Here is a 19,466-nt window from a genome sequence, read left to right on the forward strand (position 1 = left end):
CTCAAAGATAGAAAAAGGGTCAAATAGAAAAGCAAAAAAGATAAGTTCTTCTAAGTCATTAGTAACCAGTAAGCAAATGAAGTTTTTAAAACTTGTTTGTTGAGCAAAGATCAGGATTCTAAAACTGTTGTACACCTTTTGTCTAAAGAGAGAGAGAATAACCTGCTGGAAGTAGGTGAATTGTGTGATTTCCATTCCATCCATCCAAACCTCCCAGCCCAATCCCCAGGCACCAAGCACCTACTAGTAGTTCAAGCCAAGAAACATTTAACTATACAGCTCTGAGATACACAGGGGGAAGGAACAAACATTAGTGTGTGACATGTAGCAGAAAACACCATTCATGCAAATCCAAACAAAAAGATGGAAATTGTCTGAACAGAGAATAAGTACGAAAGAAAATGTTCTGTTCATGAAATGTTATATGTGAATATATACAAAAGTTAAATATCCCTTATCAAGAGAAAGATTAATCTTACAGGGCTCTCCCAGTTGTCCTCAACAAACCGAATATCATGTGCATTGACATCAATACCTGTCAACACAATAAAGTAAAAGATCAGCCAAAACAATTTCTAGAGTTAATATTTATATATATATATACACACACACACGCACACAAAAATATATACACGACATGAAACTTGTAGGAACGTCCAAGTTCCAACAACCAAAAAGGAGAAAAAACCTACAGTAAAGTGTATGCCTATTTGGCTAAGTATGGCTGTTAACTAAGCATAAAGTGACACAAAGTGTTACAGTATTTAAGAATAAGAACAAGAAGTGGAAAAATAACATACAACCACTTCTTTTCTTTTTATGAAGTTTCTTTTAATAAATTTGGAAGGAAAACTGCGGGATACAAGTCTTTTAGAACAGTAGAGAACCTATTCAACGATATGGTTCTCTACAAATAACATCCAATCATCTCTACTAAAAGTAGGAATGTCATGAGTGAACCAAAAATTAACTAGAACAAAAGAAAAGACAGCCTCTTCATCATAAGTAACAAGTTGTTGTATTTTGAGAGCTAGTAATTGTGTTCCTCAGCATTAAGTAACAAATTGTTTTTAACTTTTGAGTTCCTAAAACTAGCTTCTCTCAAGGCTTTTCCCTCAATTCCCTTTTAATATATTAAGGTCACCATATAAAGCAAACTAGCAAAGTATGTTCCTCTTTTCCCCAGATTCAATGTTATATTATGTGGCTAATGAACAGAAAGAAACCCTGCTTTCTTTGACCTATTCCAGCAAGCATGATCAATCATGTATATTGGACACATTTCCTTAAGTTCATCCTTGCAATTCTTCCTGATCACATTTTCCATCAACATGTTCTTCTTTGCTTGAAACTTACATTATGTTGTAATCCTAGTTCTAACACTAGATATGCTCTATCTCTAAAAAGTAGTTGTCATGCACGCGTTTTAGCAAGCAGATCATACACATCCAAATTCAGTGACCACGGCATTCTGGTCACAAAACAAAAACAAAAGATTAGAAATCATGGTCCTATATTCCAGGCTTCAAAAAGCTCAAATGGAAGAGTTTGCAAGTTTTTGTTATTGTTAGGCCGTGCAGTCTCTATTACTTACCAAAAGTACCAATTGGGAGAAGTAATTGCTGCAGTTACAACATAAGTTATTTGAAAGACAAATGTAGGAAAAAGAAAAAGGAAAGTAGATATCGGCTGCAAACCTAATGCTGACAAGCTACGGATGAACAGGTCCTGCGAGTTTCCTGGATCAGGCTTCAAAATCACCTGAGTTTCAGTTCAAACAAGAAAGACATCCAGAAGAATTAAGTTGGAAGTACAATTATCGCATATAAGGCTTCAATAGTACTAAGCAATCAACTGTACTTCAGAATTTTAGACAATAAATTAAAGGCAAACTAACCTGAAACTGGGTATGCCTTTGAAGCCTATTTGGATTTTCTCCATAACGACTATCATCTGGACGAATACTAGGTTCTACATACCTGTCATCAGATAGTCACATTGATAGCCATACATGAAAATATGGTAATGTATTCACTTCATTGCAAATAAACAACATCCTCCATTCCCAAGATCAAGAGTATGGTGAACCAGATAAAATAATATGTTTGTCCATAGAATTTTCCCTGTTATTGCAGTTGAGAGGCCTCAAGCTACACCCCACCAAACTCACTCAATAAATTTGTTTTTTTTTTAAAAAGAAGTCCTTTTTCTTTGAAAATGTCCATTGAATTCAGTGAAGAAAGCAAGAAAAAAGAAAGACTAACTGGAAAAGAAAAAAAGGACAAATAGATGATAAAATCTGAGAAGTAGCTAGAAAGAGAGAGACGAAGAAAGACGAAAAAGGAAAACAGATAATAAAATTTGAGAAGCGGCAAGAAAGAAGAAGAAGAAGAAGAAGCCACAGAAAGAGACTGCAAAGAAGAAGCAGGGAACAGTGAAAACCTGGAGCACAAATGTAAAAGTCCGAAGAAAAGAACAACAAACAAACACTAAGCAGCAGCAACGGTGAGTATGAACCTTCTCACCTCTCTTTTTGTCTAAAAGGTCTCCTTCTCTTCTTCTTTACTTTTTCTTGTAAACAGGTCATTGCTTCTCTAAACCAGTTGAAAAAGCAAGCACTTCTTGCTAGCTTAAGGGATGAAACACTTGCTTTTAACAACACTGACACTAACAATGACTGAGATTTTACTTCACATTAAAGAGACTGACTAAGATGTGGACGACTTATTTGCGCATTTCCTTTCTACTTTAGGAAATTCAGGTCAAATATGAGGATGATAATTATATCGGGAACTTAATAAATGAAATGAACCTATCAGAAAATCTTACGCAACATTCCACGGTTCTGGTCCGAGAACTCTTAAATATGTTAGAGGATTCATAGTCCCAGCTCCAACCTAGTCAATGCATTAAACTTAAACAAGTTAGTCAAGAAGATGAGAAAAACTCTAAAGATTAAAAATCTAATTTAAACGCTCAAAGATCTAATATAACCACTAAAAGTCCATTCATGTTATGGCTACACTGCAAAGCATATTTTATCAAATCACATGTATACAATCCAGATTCAGTACAATACACAGTACATACAAACATGTCCCAAAGCATTCTAGGTGAATATGCTCAGCATCTCCTTTATGACGATATTATAATAGAAGTTACACATTACCCATCAAAAAATAAAGTATGCGAGGAGAATATACTTAGTTCTTGCAACTTGAAAATCACAACTTATGACTTTACAACTTTGATAAGGTATCAAGACTCATTAAAAATAAAAAGCACCAATTCCAGCGGAAAAGCAAGTTCATTTTTTCCTGCTATGTCCTGTACTTTTTGAGCCCTAGAAAGGATGATAGCATACCTCAGTATTGCTGCATTGCATCACGGCACATCCTACAGAACCCCAATACTCCTACCATGTTAAAAGGATTGGTTAATCCATAGATAATGTTAAGATAGATATGAAGTATATCTATATCAAGTGGGATGGTTAAAACTGATTAAAGAGTGTCAATGTTAATCTTTGCCAAAGAGAAAGCTAAGCAAACCAAGATATATGTATCCATCAATTTAAACATGGTGTAACGCTCGCAAATAAGACAGAACTTCTGCAAAAAGATTGTATAGGGTAGACAAAGCAACCAGAAACCATGCATACCACATTCATCTATTTCTTTTAGCAAGGATGAGAATAAGAAACCAAAGTATAACTAAATTATTCTTATACCAAAGAATAAGAACATAGATTCTTTTATTTGATATTCCTATATGTATCTCTATATGCAATGTACAAGAACCCCAGAATAGGTTTTTACTTCTGTTCTATATCATCATTAATTCAAAAAAAAAAACATATTTTTTGGTCAATCTTGATAGGACCAATAAAAAAATTGTGACTTGAGATACAATCTTGAAACCATAAAGAGCAATTTGTTGCAAGAATATAGATTCTTTTATTTTCTTGAAATCTCAGAGATAGAGTGAAAATGATATGTCGGGTAACAAAAATCCGGATTTTACTTCTGTTATTTATTTATCATCGTTAATTCCAAAAAAAAAACATGTTTCTTGGTCAATCTTTACAGGACCAATAAAAAAATTGTGAGTTGAGATACAATCTTGAATCCATAAAGAGCAATTTGTCCAAGAAAATTGAATGTATCATTTGTTATTTCCTCAAGAAAGTAAACTGTAACCCCAAGAATACCTGAAGCCTTTGAATGGCTTGTTGGAAAGTTGGAACAGAGGCTTTCTTTTGGTGTTCTGAATTGTGAGACACATGAGAAGAAGAAGAAGAAGAAGAAGTGGACAGTGCAGAGACAGTGGAAGATTTAGAAAAGAAACGCCTGTGAAGAATGATGGGTAGAGGGAGAAAGGAGAAGTGGGTTTTGTGGGGTTTGAGAATTGAAGTAATTAATGGGAGTGCAAGAATCGCCATTGTTAATTCAAGATTTGGAGAAACCTCAACAAAGCTCTTACTGCTCTCTGGCTGGGGTTTTTCCGAGCCTGTTGATAAAAGGATTACGGAGAACGGGACTTATATATAGAAGATAAAAATAATAAAATTCACTCGGAAACCAAAAAAAAAAACACGGCTTTAACTTCAAGTAATAAATTCCTTTGGTCATAGAATTTTTATAAATTGTTTTTTTTTTATGAAAAAACATATTTTATTAAATTACAACCTCAAAAAAAATTAAAATTTTATTTTTATAAAAAATTTACCTTGTTCGAACTATATTTCATATTTTTTTACAACTACCTTCAAATTATAGATTTTTAATATAAATAAGGTGTTTTGACACTTTTTTATGCGCAATATCTCTATTTATTTATTTTCTTCTTTTCATATTTTTTAATTCATTATTCTACTAACTATAAATGAATTAATAATAGTATCATAATCATGATAAAAATAAATATAGCAGTCGAACCAAGTACAATAGTGAGCCAGTAATTAGGGTGTTCATGAGTCGGTTTGGATCGATTATTGGTTAAAATTAAAATTAAATTAATTTAATCATTTTTAAAATTATTTAAATTCAATTTGATACAATTATTGTTATTAACCATACACAAAAAATAAAAAAATGATCCATTCAGAAAAAGAAAAAAAATGAGAGAAATAATTCATTCAAAAGGAAATGACTCATCATCATATCACTTTGAATCTTATACATAATTCTTATACATAACTTCAATTATGTTAAACTTCTTGCTTATATTGTTAGCTAATTAAATGTATTATACAACATAAACGTTCTGAATAATGCATAAATTACCAATATTGTTGCATAAAATTTTTTTAAAAAAAACATTAGACCTAATTCTTTTTTCATTAGAGTTGCATTTTTTGCATTAAAAATTATCCATACAAATAATATTATATATGTATATAAAATTATAATTATAAAATACAAGTAAATAATTTATTGGTTCGATTCGATTGTTTCTTCGAAGTTTTTGAACAAAATCAAAATTAAATCAATTATTATCGATTTTTTTTAAATGTGAAATTTTTATTTGATTTTTCAATTTTAATCGATTTTCCCCAAATCGTAAACACCCCTATCAATAACCATGAATATTTTTGTGATAAAAAAAACTCACCTAATCAGTTCGCGTAGCGGTAATATTCTTCTCTCTTAATTTTGCATATATTAAATGCTTTTTATTTATATTTATTTTTTAACCTTTGTAACTATGATGGGAAAAAAAAATCTATTAGAAAGCCCAAAAATCTTAGTCAAACGATATATTTGTTTTTAACCTACTAAATGAATTAAGGGGTCATTTGGTAGGGAGTATTACGAGAAATAGTCCTTGTATTATTTGTGGTATTATGTAGTACTATGTTTGGTAGGAATTTTGGGTCTATGTATAACTAATCCATGGATTAGTTATACACCCTCCATGGTATTATAGGGTGTATAACTAATACCTTCCATTTGGTGGTATTAGTAATACATGGATCTAATACCATGGGATTAATATATGTAAAGACAAAAATACCCCCTCAAATCCTTTCATTTTGTTTATTTTCTTGGTTTTATGTTTTATATTTGTACTAATAAATTTATTTAAATCGATTAGCTTACAAACTTTATTATTTAAATAGAGTTATTTGTAGCTAAAATATGAGTTATTTAATCTAATTATTATTAATATAAAATATTATTATCGGACTAATATGCTAATGTTGATGTATGAATTCAAGAGCTATTTTTGCTATTTAAAAAACATCTTGAGTATAAAAATAGTTTAATTTATTTTGCTGTTTTTTTTTTATGATAAAGAGCGATTTTGTATGATAAAAGTCCTAAGTTGAATGTTTTTATTGATGTAAAACAATGTTCAATATCTTTTTTCTATAAATTCTTATAGTTGTGTGATCTTTTGAGATATTAACTTCAATTTATTAAGATAACAATTATTTACCCTCAAATAATTTAAGTGAGAAAATAGTGAACATGGTGATAAAACTTTCCTTCTCCTAACTAGTTAAAAGGCTATAAAAAATAATATTGTTCGTCAATTATCTACCTTGACCCAATTACATGAAATAAAAAATCTCATAATAACTCAAGGATATAATTGAAAAGAAATTTTTTTGTAGAGTTTTAAACCTCACACAAAATTAGGTAGGAAGCAACGAACCAAACACTTGATAAAAATAATCCCTGCATTACTAATTCAAGCATTATCAATCCCTGCACTATTGATCTTTGTACCAAACGCCCCCTAAATGTATAATGAACATGAATGAGTTTAATATTTACTTGATTGAATTTTTATTTGATAGTTTTGGTTAAAGAGATATTTTTATATATTGTTAAACATTAGAATACATTATCGATATTGGTATTAGTGATAACGAATAGGTTACCAAAACAAGTTAATTTGTTACATGTTAACCATAATACAAATTTACTCGATATATTTCTTCAACTGATCTATTACATTATCTGGTGTAGTTAGTGGGATAAATGATTGATCGGTCTTTATTAGTTTGAAAAAATTATTTTAGACAAAACATCTATTACTCTATTTGCTTGACGAAAACTATATATGGCGAACCACTAGACTCCTCAACTTCTTTAAAGTTAACCTACAAAACATAATAATTGAAATATAATTAAGTTATATAGAGTCCAGAGCCAAAAGGGCAAAATCGCTCTTGACAGAGCGATTTTCTTCTAACAAAAATTGACGTCGTTCTATTAAAAGAAATAAAAATCGTTGCCTTAGCAGCGATTTTCTCGAGAAAAAAAAGTCTTTTTTTCTTTAAAATCGCTGCTATAGCGGGTTTTTATATATAAAAAAAGTAAAATTTTAAATAAATTGCTGCATTTGCAGCGATTTTGATCAAAAAAAATTTAAAGTTAAATTGTTGCTATAGGTCAAATCAATTATTCATTATAATATAGTTATAATATAAATGCAGTGTACTTATAGATTTATTTGAATTTTTAATTTACAAAATACGAAATTATTATTTTACTTTTTAACTCACTTGAATGGCAGCGATTAAACTTCAATTTTTTTTATTAAAACGCTAATCGCTGCCAGGGTAGCGATTTATGTAAAAAAAAAAAAAATTCCTTAAAAAAAATTGTTGCTGTAGCAGCGTTTTAAAAAGAAAAAGAATTATTTTTTTTGAGAAAATTGCTGCTAAGGCAGCGATTTTTATTTCTTTTAACGACATCATTTTTTGTCAGAAGAAAATCACCCCATCAGGAGCGATTTTGCCCTTTTGGTTAAAAAAAATTTGATGTACCGTTTTTTTATTTTTTGAAGGAAAAAAGTTGCCCTTTCGGAAGCCAGCGAGGAAGGCTTCCAATTTAGCCATGATGTGATTTTGATTGTAACTCCTTTTATAAAAACCCACGATTCAAACTTTACTACCATCAATTTCATCTTCTTTATGTTCGAACAAAAAAAGAGAAAACAGCCAAATACCCCCTCAACCTATTACCCGATTCTCAACTACACACTTATACTTCACGAGGGTCCTATTACCCCCCTAGAGTATTTTAAACACAAATATTGATACCCTTAAAACGTCACCCCAAATCTTTGTTGTTGAGTGTAATGCACGCACCTATTTTCAGAATAAATTTTTTTAAAAAAAAAATCATCACCAAAATACATCAATTTTAATGCTTTTCTTTTTTTCTCCACTATTCTATTCATCTTCCTAAATCATTCTATTTTTTTCTCCATGGCTCCCAATGTCTCATCTTCTCGAATCCATCTCCATCTCTATCACACCCATCATCCTCCGTCTTTCTTCTATCTTTTCGATCATTTATTTGCACAAAATCTAGTTGTTATTGTTGAATTCAATAAATTAACATGAATGTTGAATCTTTTATTATGGTATCTTATTGCCATTATTGTGTAGTTCTGCATCTGGGTTCTCTAGTTGCTTTTTTATGGATTTGAAGATGAATTTTTCCTTGCCAAATTTCAAATTCTAATACCCACTTTCAGTTTGAATCAAGAAACTCACAAATTTCAAATTTTATTACCCACTTTCAATTCCTAACAAGAAATTTGCGCTGCTACTATAATCGAAAAGATTTCTCTAGCAGAAGTTGTAATATCATTTTTCAATATCGGATTGAAAGTATTTTCCATTGAGGTGAAAGAAATTAAAGGATTTTGGTTATGTTGTGTATTTTTAGGAAAGATTTGAAGGTGTTAGTCATGAAAAAGTTCATTGTGGATTAAAAGTGAAAAAAAAATAGAAAAAATAAAATAATTGTATAGGTAATTGTCCATGGAAGCCATGGCAAAATTCAATTGCAGAGGTTTAATTTTAGAGGTTGGTAATGGTTAGAGAGAGAGTATGTGATTGTAATTAACTAAATTTATTTATTAATTGTATTGAATTCAATTAAAAAATGACAGTTGTCAAATCATTTAATTTTGACTTATTTATCTGCCTTACACTTGCCTCTAGGAAAGTGAACACACTTGCTGTGCCACATCAGCACTTAAGGGTGTTAATATCTCTGTTCAAAATACTTCAAGGGGGTAATAAGATCTCCGTAAAGTATTGGTGTGTAGTTGAGAATTGCGTAATAGGTTGAGGGGGTATTTGGCTGTTTTCTCAACAAAAAAACTATGTAGTGTTTGATTTATACACTCCAAGAGAAGGAGGAAGCCATTTAACTTGGATGGTAGTAGTAACATTAAGATTACTAGAAATATATAGTATAGATAGTATACTCCATAATTTTATTCTTCATTCATATTATTGACAGAGAATCAAATTTACTATTATGAATGCTATGAATTTTCTTAAACCAAGTATGTCAAAGGATTAAAGGAAGAAAAACAATTCATTGGTAATGATTATTGTAGCGACCCTTTCGAAAGACTACTACCACTTAAAGAAGAAATCTAATTTAATACTTGCGACATTTAAAAGAGATTAACGAAGGGCATATTGATTATTGTCTAGTAGAGGAATTAGGTTCATAAAAAAAAATAGTTAAAGAAGTGAAGCCTGCCCATTCACACATTAATTTGATGTCAAATTGAAACTACGTAGAATTTTATCTTATGGCGGAAGAACCCTTCCAAAATAATCTAAGCAAATAAATTACGAGATTTTCCTGCATATTTTATTCTCTCACTTAAAAATAATATAAAATAATATTACTAACTTTCGAGTATCAAAATTAGCCGGTTCATGCTTCAAACAAACATTTATAACAAATAGTAAATTTAGTATATTACAAGATTTGGGTTTACACACCCCAAAAACAACAAAACATATAGCTATACTTATATTACAACCCACTGTGACATGATCAAATTAGCCTTCCAAATTTTCATGTAAATGTACAACACATAGATCATGTACAAGTCCCAAGGTTTATACAAAATATAGATGCCTATATGCAAATGTGATCTTCCTTAAGGCTCTCAAAATCTCCATCTCCAATAGCCAACTTCATGCATCCTCTTGAACACTCCCTACGATAGAAACAACTATCGGTAAGCATATAACTTAGTGGTGTAAAAACTATAGGTTTGGAGCCCTCAGATTCACCAAGCTCCCTTTCTCAAGTCATGGGCAACAAAATTGAAACATAATAAATAAATCAAGGTCGATATTTAAAGATCCAAATGTCAAGAACGCTCATAGCACCATTTTCCAAGAGATTCAATAACAAAGCTTGCCCAATAGATACATCATGTCGTCACACCAAGCATAAGCAGGTATCAAGAATGATCGATGCCCTGCATCAAGAAGGGTCAAAGCCCAATAATCAAGAGAACCAAAAACCATATTAACAATGGCTTTCTAGTTCACACTCAAAATGGACAACTTTCATACTTAAGAAGAACTAAAAATCCAAAGTCAAGATGACAAATGATCAGAATCAAAAGGCATGCCAATAGTGACAAAGTCACAGCCACAAGAAGGACAAGGTCCCAACAAGAGTGCTAAGTGATCAAACAATCTGTACAAATGGGCGAGTTACACAAGTGTTTTTAATGTCTTAAATAATACCAACACGACAATGCAAAGTGACAAGAGGTAACCAAGGTACCAAGATAATCTTTCAGATATACTAGCAGGTAAAAAGAGTACAAGTACAAGTTTATACACAAACCTCAGTGCTTAGCTTAGAAACAGTCCAACATAACTTCAAAAGTTCAAACCGTAGACCAACCAACGTATCAAGGTCCTCAACTTGTTCACGAGTATATACAACCTTAAAAATAAAATTAAATAACTTCTTTAATTCCTAGTAGCTCAATAATGTTGATGTATAACAAGATTTTCATCACAAGTAAGCTTAACCTGTACAAATACGACTATGCTCCCAAAATAGTAATTTTGGCCAGCCTAGTATACCTCATGTCGCAACTTAGATTTGAAAAGGAAAACGGCAAAACTGGACTATATAACCTTCATGAAAGATGTAGGTACATCTCTTAAGGTTGAAAATAATCAAGAATCACTGCAAAATATATTTTGTACAAAAGATATAATCAAAAAACTAACAGTTGATCATAGAAGATTTCTAATTCCGAAATCTGGACAGAACTTGTCCTATGTTGCGTCCCATATTTTGAATCCATAAAAGCTAAATTAGAGTTTTACATAAACATAAGAGTTGTAGGTATATGAATTATCTTTTCAAATCATATTTATTCACTGTAAACGAAGTTCTAAAGAACGAGATATGCTTAAAATACTAAATACTACCCAGCTCGAAAACAAATTTCATCACTTACCAAAGGGAATGGTGTGTCTCGAATTCCAGCCAAAAGGACAAAGTTTTTCTCTTGTGATTTTGAATAACAAGTTGTTTAGATAGAGTTCTAAGGTTCTTAGACTTTAGGGAAACGAATTTCACTAGAGGAGGTGTGAAAATATAGTCACAAAGGTGATGTTTATCACTTATACAGTTGTCCTTCAAATGTGCTTCCCAAATAAAAAGTGTGCTGCCCAAAATGCATACATATATACCTATATGTACCTCACCACCCTTTCAAGTTATAGGTAATCCTAATTAGAATATTACGTAAATACCTCAATACAATCCCTTAAATTACGATCACAATTATGTTAATCAAGTTTGTAAATATCACAAAATTTCAACTTTCCAAAATGAGAATAAAATATTGTAGTAATTAAGCAATGGTGTACATGCGACTCTTGGTTAGTATTTAGGGGTGTTACAATTATCATGTTATGAATAATGATCGTCTTGTTATTTGTAACTAAGAGACGAGTAATCTCATCCAGTACACCATATTATTTGATATTAGTCATATTACACTAAATTATATTATTTTATCAGTGTTATTAAAAATACATATGGAAGCAATCGTCTATTAATAGACCACATCATATCTTAGGGATCACATATGCATCTCTTTTGAAGTTAAGAGTACTATACTAGTGCATCACAACATACTTTAGGGCTCATTTTGAATCAACATGTTTTTCAATTACTATAGTACAGTACTGTAGTAATTAAAAAAACTTAAAATTAATAAAGAAATTTATTAAGTAAAAATAATAATAATAAAAAATAAAAAAAAAATCAAAGATACACGAGCTCCATAGAACATGTAGGATTTTCCAGATTAGGTTCTGACTCCTCTTTTTCTCTCTCACACTCTCCCTCGTGTACTGTCCTCTGCATTGCGGCTAGGGTTTCACCTAAATATCCCTACTTTTTTGTTCCTATTGACCTGTACTGATTTTACAACTGATTTATGACGATGGATATTCGGATGAACTAGCGGTTGTCGCGGTGTGTTGACACATAAAAAGGTAAAAAGGGTTTTTGTAGCTCTTGAAAATGGCGGATTTGAACCCCTTTGATTTGCTTGGTGATGATGATAACGATGATCCATCAAAGCTGATTGCTATTCACCAGCAAAAAGTTGATCCGGCGAAGAGAGCCTCAGCTCCGGCGGCTAAGAAGCAGCCGGCGAAGCTCCCCACTAAGCCTCCTCCCCCGACTCAAGCTGGTGAGCTTCAGTCAGCTATTTATGTCTTGTTTATGGATACGACTCAATCATATTACTAGGTATCTGTATTTTGGTTGAATATTTGTAAATTTAAGGAAGTGAAGATGAACAGCGAGAAACAGATGGGGACTAAGAAAGGATTTGACCGTTTAGGAATAAGTGTTGTATTTGGAGTGCCTCTAGTTTTGAAGAACTGTTAATTTGTCTTATAAGAGAGATATTATTTGTTGGAATGAACCCAAATGAAACCGGACTAAAGCAGAAAGAGTACAGCGAATTCATATAGATATTCCAATATTAGTTGGGTTTTGATGCATAGCTGTTGTTTTCTGTAAAGTGATACCAAGGCAAACCGTCTTTCAATTGCGACATGTTTGCTAACTATGGAGTACTTGTTATTAGAGGCAGAGTCAGGATATCAACTTTATGGATTCTGTATTTTAGAATGACAACTTCAACTGTTAATAACTGGGTTCTAAATTTATTATCTATAGACATTTAATGAACTTTTAACACAAATACACTCTTTTGAGTAAAAACTATTTGTGTATTGGCATGTGAGTTTTTATAGATAATTGTAAAAAGTTACAGTTAGTTTTAAAGGGAATTTGGAAACGACCCATCAAACAATAGTGCTAGTTGCTCTGGAGTTGTTTCTACTAATCTTATATGGTGAAAAGCTAGGTCGTTTTTGGTGGTAACAAGGATGGAAGTAATGTTGCTTGAGTCATCTATATTACACATTGTCTTATCCTTCTTTCTTTCCTTGGAGGTGAGTGGTGATAATATAAATGATCTATGCTCTATATTGGAATGATGTATGATGCAAATAACATTATCCGATAACAATCACATGGATAGTCACTTGTTAAATTTTAACTATATAAAATTATTTTTCTAAAGTTGTGTGGTGGGAGTCGATATGTGCTTTTACCATGGTGATAATATATTTTCTACCTTGGATGATAACACGATCAGTAAGATATTATCATCTCATGTTTTGTTTTTCATTATCTATATTAGCTAAAAGTAGAGAAAGGTGTTAATGTTTGGATCAATTTAAGTGAGGTAAGCAGATATTCCATATCGCGCAGATAGCTTGCCTGAATTTCTGGATGTTCGACTTCAACACCTAATTAATGTGAGACCAACTTGGTGTACTGTCAATGCTTTGATTTATCAAAAAGAAAGTAATCATGATCTGCGTAGACCTTCAAATGTAACAGTCTATAGGCGGGGCATAATAATCACATGAGGAATTGTCTAGATGAATACATTATCTTATAGTTGATGTGGCTTAGCTAAGGCCTAAGAGTATAACATAATTGTAGTGAAGTACCTGCAGCTTAAAAAAAGAACCTTGTTAAAATTGAAGCAAAGTACACATATAGATGATACCAACTATTTAAGATTCATGCTTAGTTGCTGTTATTACACTTACATTAGGTCAGCATAAGGATAAGTAGGAACTTCTAGTTCTATAGAATCCCTAATTTGTCTTAAATTGCTTAGCAGTATCAGCATGTAATTGAGTTATAGAGTGGAATAAATAGAGGACTCGTATAAGCCACTCCAATTAGTTTGGGATTAAAGTATTGACCCAACAAAAAGGAACTAGTTTGAGATTGGAACGAAGTTTATTGATAAACAAATGAAACTATAATGACTTAAAAGTTTCCAAGTTTAAGAGTGAAGCATTTTTTTTGGATTTGACTATTATTTGTTAAAGGATGAATTTTTCTTTTATCCCATTTCTCTTCAAAAGAATGTATAAGAATCCCATTCCTGCTGTTATTGAAGCCTTTTGGTTTTGACATTTCACATGTTAATGTATATACTTTTTATATTACATACAAGATGTCTGATTGTAACCAGTTCTCTGTTATTCTATTTTTATTTTCTCATGCTTGTTGCTTGTCATGTTCAAGAGTGCTAGCAAATTGTCTGGAATTGAGTGGTCCCACTTGAATAATGATCTGGATGGATTAATTTTTGTTTTCTGTTGCTCAATCTGCCTATAGGCTTCTGTTTATAGTCATTGCACTTATGGTTCTTTTCCCCCTTTTCTTTTGCAAGTATTCACAATTTGCACTTATGGCGTCTCTGTTTCAACTGTGTAGTCAGGGAGGCAAAAACAGAATTTGGACGTGGTGGAGGTAGAGGTGGTGGACGTGGCTACAGCCGTGGTCGTGGTGGAGGTGGGTTCAATAGGGAAGCATCCAACAATGAGAACTTTTCTCGCAACAGAGAATTTTCAGGTGGTATAGCTGCACCTGAATACATGGAAGGAGGAAGACCCTCCGAAAGACGTGGTGGTTATGGTGGACCCCATGCTTTCCGTGGTGGTAGACCAGGTGGTTTTGGTAATGAAGAAATGCCCGAGGGGGACCGGCCTCGTAGGACATTTGAACGCCGTAGTGGTACTGGCCGCGGGTAGATACATCTTTCTTGTCTGTGTTACCTCGCCTTTCTATTACCATGTTTGTAAAGCTGTCGTACTTATCTTTCACTGTATGAGCAGAAATGAGATAAAGCGTGAAGGTGCTGGCCGAGGAAATTGGGGAACTGAAGCAGATGAAGTTACTCAGTGAGTTTTACTTTCTTACATGGCCCTAAACTAACTAGTTTGAAAATAAATGGCAAATTCTATCTATTGAATTTGGTGTTGAATTTTGTTGTATTGTCTATTACAGGATGACTGGTGAAGTTGCTGATGAAGGTGAGAAAAATCTGAATGTGGAGAAACCCTCCACCGAAGAAGAAGCAGGAGACGACAAGAAGGAAAATCCAGCTGCTGAAGCTGAGGACAAGGAGCCTGAAGATAAGGTGAAGTCTTCTTAATCATACACAACACAGTATTGATTGGACTTTGTCGATCCTTGTGTTGCCGCCTTTGTATGAGATATGTTGTGCTCTTCTCTAGAAACGGATGCTCAAGAGTGCCTGGGCAATCATAATTTAACACCTTCCTTTTTGAAGGCCCATGGAAGTAGCAAGTCTATAATTTACTTTTTGCTTTTATAACCTGGTAATTGCTCATCAACTGGAAGTAAATATCGGATGCACATTGGAACTTCTGGACATTGTTCTTTGGGTTGCTTGAGAAGGGGCTGGATTTTGGGTTCCGTATTTGGTGTTTAGGTTAACAGAAGAATGTTTCATAATTGGAACTTGTTTGCTTAGTACATTTGGTGAGGTCATGTTTAAAGCCATTAAAGGACATGTTTTAAATATTGTGAATAATTTTGTTGAAAGTGCACTTGAGCTATGAAGTTATGACTTAAGTGTGTGACACAGGCAGAGCTTGCTTTTCTTGGCAGCAGCTTCTTTGCAAGCACCAAGTATTCAAGGCACAAGTGTCCGACCATGGGCTCTGTCAAAGAGGCGTGCACTACACAATAAATGTAGCTTGCACAGCAATCGACTAATTAAAGAAACATTATGGATGGATATCGTTGTTGTTAGGAATAGGATAACAATTTACTAAAAAGATACTTTAACTAATAAATTTGATTAAGACACTTACACAACTGCAGTTAGTTAGAAATGCACTTAGTGCTTAAATCTTTAATAGACTTGAGTGCCTTTTTACGTATTTTACTTTTGACAACACTGGCCATAAAGGTAGAAGCAGAAGTTTATCAGTAGTAGAAACTTTCCAAGTGTAGTGCTGGTTATGGTAGAACTAGTACTTAAGACATGGTGGAGTTGCAGGGTCTCAAACTAGGAAGTGTTAATGCTCAAAAAAAAAAAAGACATGGTGGAGTTGCAGGTGATGGTTAATAGTTTTTACCAGTTCACTGCAAGAGAGTTAGTGCTTCACAGCAGATGATTTATCGTTAGAGAATGCAGGTAAATTTGTACATTGTTTTATGTTTAATGTAATTCATGTTCCTTGAATGAATAGGAGATGACCCTTGAAGAGTATGAGAAGTTGCTAGAAGAAAAACGGAAGGCTTTGCAGGCGCTTAAGACTGAGGAAAGGAAGGTCGACACCAAAGTATTTGAATCCATGCAACAGATTTCAAAGAAACCCAGTGATGAAATCTTTGTCAAATTGGTGAAATCTTGAGACATTCTGTCCTCTGCTTATGTTTGATGCCAGTTATCTTTAAAACATTTCTTGATATACTTCTATGCCTTAATTTTTAGGGATCCAAGGATAAGAGAAAAGAGTCTGCTGAGAAGGAAGAGAAGGCAAAGAAGGTAATTCTTCGGCATCTGCATCCCTGACGCTCATTTATATAGCACATGCTTTTCTTATGCTGCTCTCAATAGTGCTTTACCAATCCTTGTGGGACTACACTGAGTATGTTGTTGTTGCTCTCAATAGTGCTTTGCCAAATTTTATGTACAATGCATCCATCCTGTTATAATTGTTATTCTTGCTATACACCACAGCAGACACTCTTTTCTGGATGTTGTTGCATGCGTGTCAATGAAAATTGTATCATGTTACAATGTTGTTGTAGAGGGTACATTTATGTTGTATTCTTCTACAGTTGGGCCTTTGTTTCCTCTGTTTCTTTCAGATTTTCTGGTAATCCTTTTGCTTGCCAACATATAGCTGTTATAGTGCCATGCAACAATTTTTACAAAAAGAAATCCATTACACACTCTTATACATGTGCATGCACAGGCTGAAGTTGATTGAGATGAGGTGTCAATCAATCGACATAAATGAGAGTGAAAATTGTAATCATCTTACACGTAATATCCTCTCTTTTTTTTCTCTGGCTTTAGGCTGTCAGCATTAATGAGTTTTTGAAGCCTGCTGAGGGCGAGAGGTATTATGCACCTGGTGGTCGAGGTCGAGGGCGTGGCCGCGGTTCTAGAGGTTACAGTGGAGCCAACACAATGAGCAATGTGGAAGCTGCTCCTCCCATTGAAGATCCAGGTCACTTCCCTACATTGGGTGGCAAGTGATGCTTTTGTAGTGCTTTTCTACCACGTCCAAGAGGCAAATCTGACTATAATAATGGAGTGGAAGTTTCAATGTAAATTTCTTCCGTTTATGTGATCCTTTCTGTAGCTTTTTTATTTTATTTTATCTGAATCCTACTGGGTTATATGAAGCACATTAACTTACGCATGATCTTTTCCTTGTGCTGTTTTATTCTAGTAATATTTTCTGTGCATTATTTAATGATAATTCTCATCTACTCAGATGGTAGGGTGGTCGGTCTTCTGAACTTCTGATTAGGGATAAATACCTTTACTTTTGATACTTACTATTTGTGTTGGGAGGTCTAAAATTTGAATAGCCATGACTATCGAGCAGCTGTTGGCGGACCAAGTTTACCTTCGTAAGGTCCGCTGTTCTCATCTTTCAAGGATCTTCTCTGCAAGTCTTTCATCATTTCTGTATACAATAGCTCAACATCGAATTGAAGACCAAGAGCATGAACACCGTTCTCTCGTCACGCGTAATAAGCAAAATTATCTAATTACAAGTTTACTACTCCCCCACCCCCAACACCCCACTCCCTAGGATAGCACAGGGGGTGACAATGGGGAAGCTAAAACTGAAAGTTGACGCAACTACAAGCAGCTCCTATGATTTATCACATGGGTCATGTGGTATCGTTATTAAAGTAGTAATAGAGTTAACTTAAAATGAAAAGAGATAAGAGGGTTTAAGGATTGTGGTAGGTGAGCCTCTTGATGGTGGTAGGTGAGAGCAGTGTGAATAAATAGCAGAATCAATCTAGTAAATGTATTTGCGTTTGGATCTTGACGGAAATGGGGAGCCAAATTGCTGTCCCTGTGAAAGAAACCTTCTTCATATCACATGGTTCCCCAATGCTTTCAATAGATGATTCCTTACCTGCCAGACATTTCTTGAAATGCTTCAAACAGAAAGTCTTCACCCAGAAACCCAATTCAATTTTGGTGATCTCTGGTCATTGGGAGACTTCAGAGCCTACTGTGAATTGCATCAATGGCCTCAATGACACTATTTACGACTTCTACGGCTTCCCAGAACAGATGTACCAGCTGAAATATCAAGCACCAGGAGCTCCAAAATTAGCCAAAAGAGTGAAGGAACTGCTCAAGTCATCTGGTTTCAATCGAGTGCACGAAGACAATAACCGAGGCCTAGATCATGGTGCATGGGTGCCTCTTATGCTCATGTATCCAGAGTCTGACATCCCAGTCTGCCAGCTTTCTGTCCAGACAAAGAAGGATGGAACTCATCATTTTAACATTGGGAAAGCATTAGCCCCTCTCAAGGAAGAGGGTGTCCTCATAGTTGGTTCTGGATCTGCAACTCACAACTTGAGGGCTTTGCGCGATACGGCTGGCGTCGCTTCTTGGGCTATGGATTTTGACAATTGGCTTAAGGAATCCCTTGTTAATGGAAGGTATGAAGATGTCAACAACTATATGACAAAAGCACCTTGTGCCAAAATTGCACACCCATGGCCTGACCACCTGTATCCATTACATGTAGCAATGGGTGCAGCAGGTGAAAATGCCAAAGCTGAACTTATTCATCATAGCTGGAGCAGCCATGCTCTTTCTTACGCCTCCTACAAGTTTAAGTCACAGCCTAAGTAGCCTTTGCCGACAGAAGAATGTTTACTTTACTTTATCTGTCCAAAAGCATTTAATGGCTTCAATGTATATTTCTATTGAGGGTCTTTTGAAAACAGTATCTCTGTTCTCTGTCTTCATGAGATAGTGGTAAGGTCTGCATACACTATACCCTCCTTAGATCCCACTTACTAAAATTTCACTAGATATGTTGTTTGTTGTAATGTTATTTATTGCCGTTTTAATTTAGGCAACGTTGAGAAGAGCAAATGTTGCCAAAAAAAAACATTTAAAATAAATAATCAAGGGACCATGTTCATTAAGCAGGACTCGGAGCTTAGCACAATTCTTACAGTGATTGAATGCTGATTGGGACATCCGATATAGCAAAAATAAAAAAAAGGATGTTAACGGCAAGA

At 33.7% G+C, this 19,466-nt stretch overlaps 3 protein-coding genes across 4 annotated transcripts in view; 2 read left to right on the top strand and 1 right to left on the bottom strand.

Moving 5' to 3' along the window:
* The window catches only part of LOC102601379 (glycine--tRNA ligase, chloroplastic/mitochondrial 2), a 40,526-nt gene extending 35,998 nt beyond the window's left edge, over nucleotides 1-4,528 (bottom strand). Inside the window, exons 1-7 of one of the 2 annotated variants that reach the window (XM_006347908.2) lie at nucleotides 4,211-4,528; nucleotides 3,365-3,415; nucleotides 2,830-2,897; nucleotides 1,898-1,979; nucleotides 1,698-1,761; nucleotides 480-535; nucleotides 163-240 (exon numbers count right to left, since the gene is read on the bottom strand). In XM_006347908.2, coding sequence (XP_006347970.1) covers nucleotides 163-240; nucleotides 480-535; nucleotides 1,698-1,761; nucleotides 1,898-1,979; nucleotides 2,830-2,897; nucleotides 3,365-3,415; nucleotides 4,211-4,441 — 630 coding nt within the window. In that variant the 5' untranslated portion in view covers nucleotides 4,442-4,528. Of the gene's footprint in view, nucleotides 1-162; nucleotides 244-479; nucleotides 536-1,697; nucleotides 1,762-1,897; nucleotides 1,980-2,829; nucleotides 2,898-3,364; nucleotides 3,416-4,210 lie in introns of those variants that run through there. The other variant, XM_015309021.1, reaches the window with a different exon arrangement.
* Nucleotides 4,529-12,338: 7,810 nt separating this feature from the next.
* On the top strand, nucleotides 12,339-17,436 carry RGGA (nuclear RNA binding protein). Its single transcript, NM_001288465.1, is given in 7 exon segments — nucleotides 12,339-12,510; nucleotides 14,631-14,943; nucleotides 15,032-15,097; nucleotides 15,204-15,336; nucleotides 16,418-16,570; nucleotides 16,663-16,716; nucleotides 17,254-17,436. Coding segments are annotated over 7 exon segments (1,074 nt in total).
* A 715-nt stretch (nucleotides 17,437-18,151) lies between these two features.
* Nucleotides 18,152-19,310, top strand: LOC102602046 (4,5-DOPA dioxygenase extradiol-like). Its single transcript, XM_006347910.2, has one exon. The coding sequence runs from the start codon at nucleotides 18,253-18,255 to the stop codon at nucleotides 19,069-19,071; it is 819 nt and encodes a 272-aa protein (XP_006347972.1). The 5' UTR covers nucleotides 18,152-18,252; the 3' UTR covers nucleotides 19,072-19,310.
* Nucleotides 19,311-19,466: the final 156 nt, after the last annotated feature.

This window comes from Solanum tuberosum, unplaced genomic scaffold (assembly GCF_000226075.1).
Source record: "Solanum tuberosum cultivar DM 1-3 516 R44 unplaced genomic scaffold, SolTub_3.0 scf00095, whole genome shotgun sequence".
Lineage (NCBI taxonomy): Eukaryota > Viridiplantae > Streptophyta > Magnoliopsida > Solanales > Solanaceae > Solanum > Solanum tuberosum.

Coding starts and splice junctions, on each gene's coding strand:
- LOC102602046 (XM_006347910.2), top strand. CDS start 18,253: ATGGGGAGCCAAATTGCTGTCCCTGTGAAAGAAACCTTCTTCATATCA.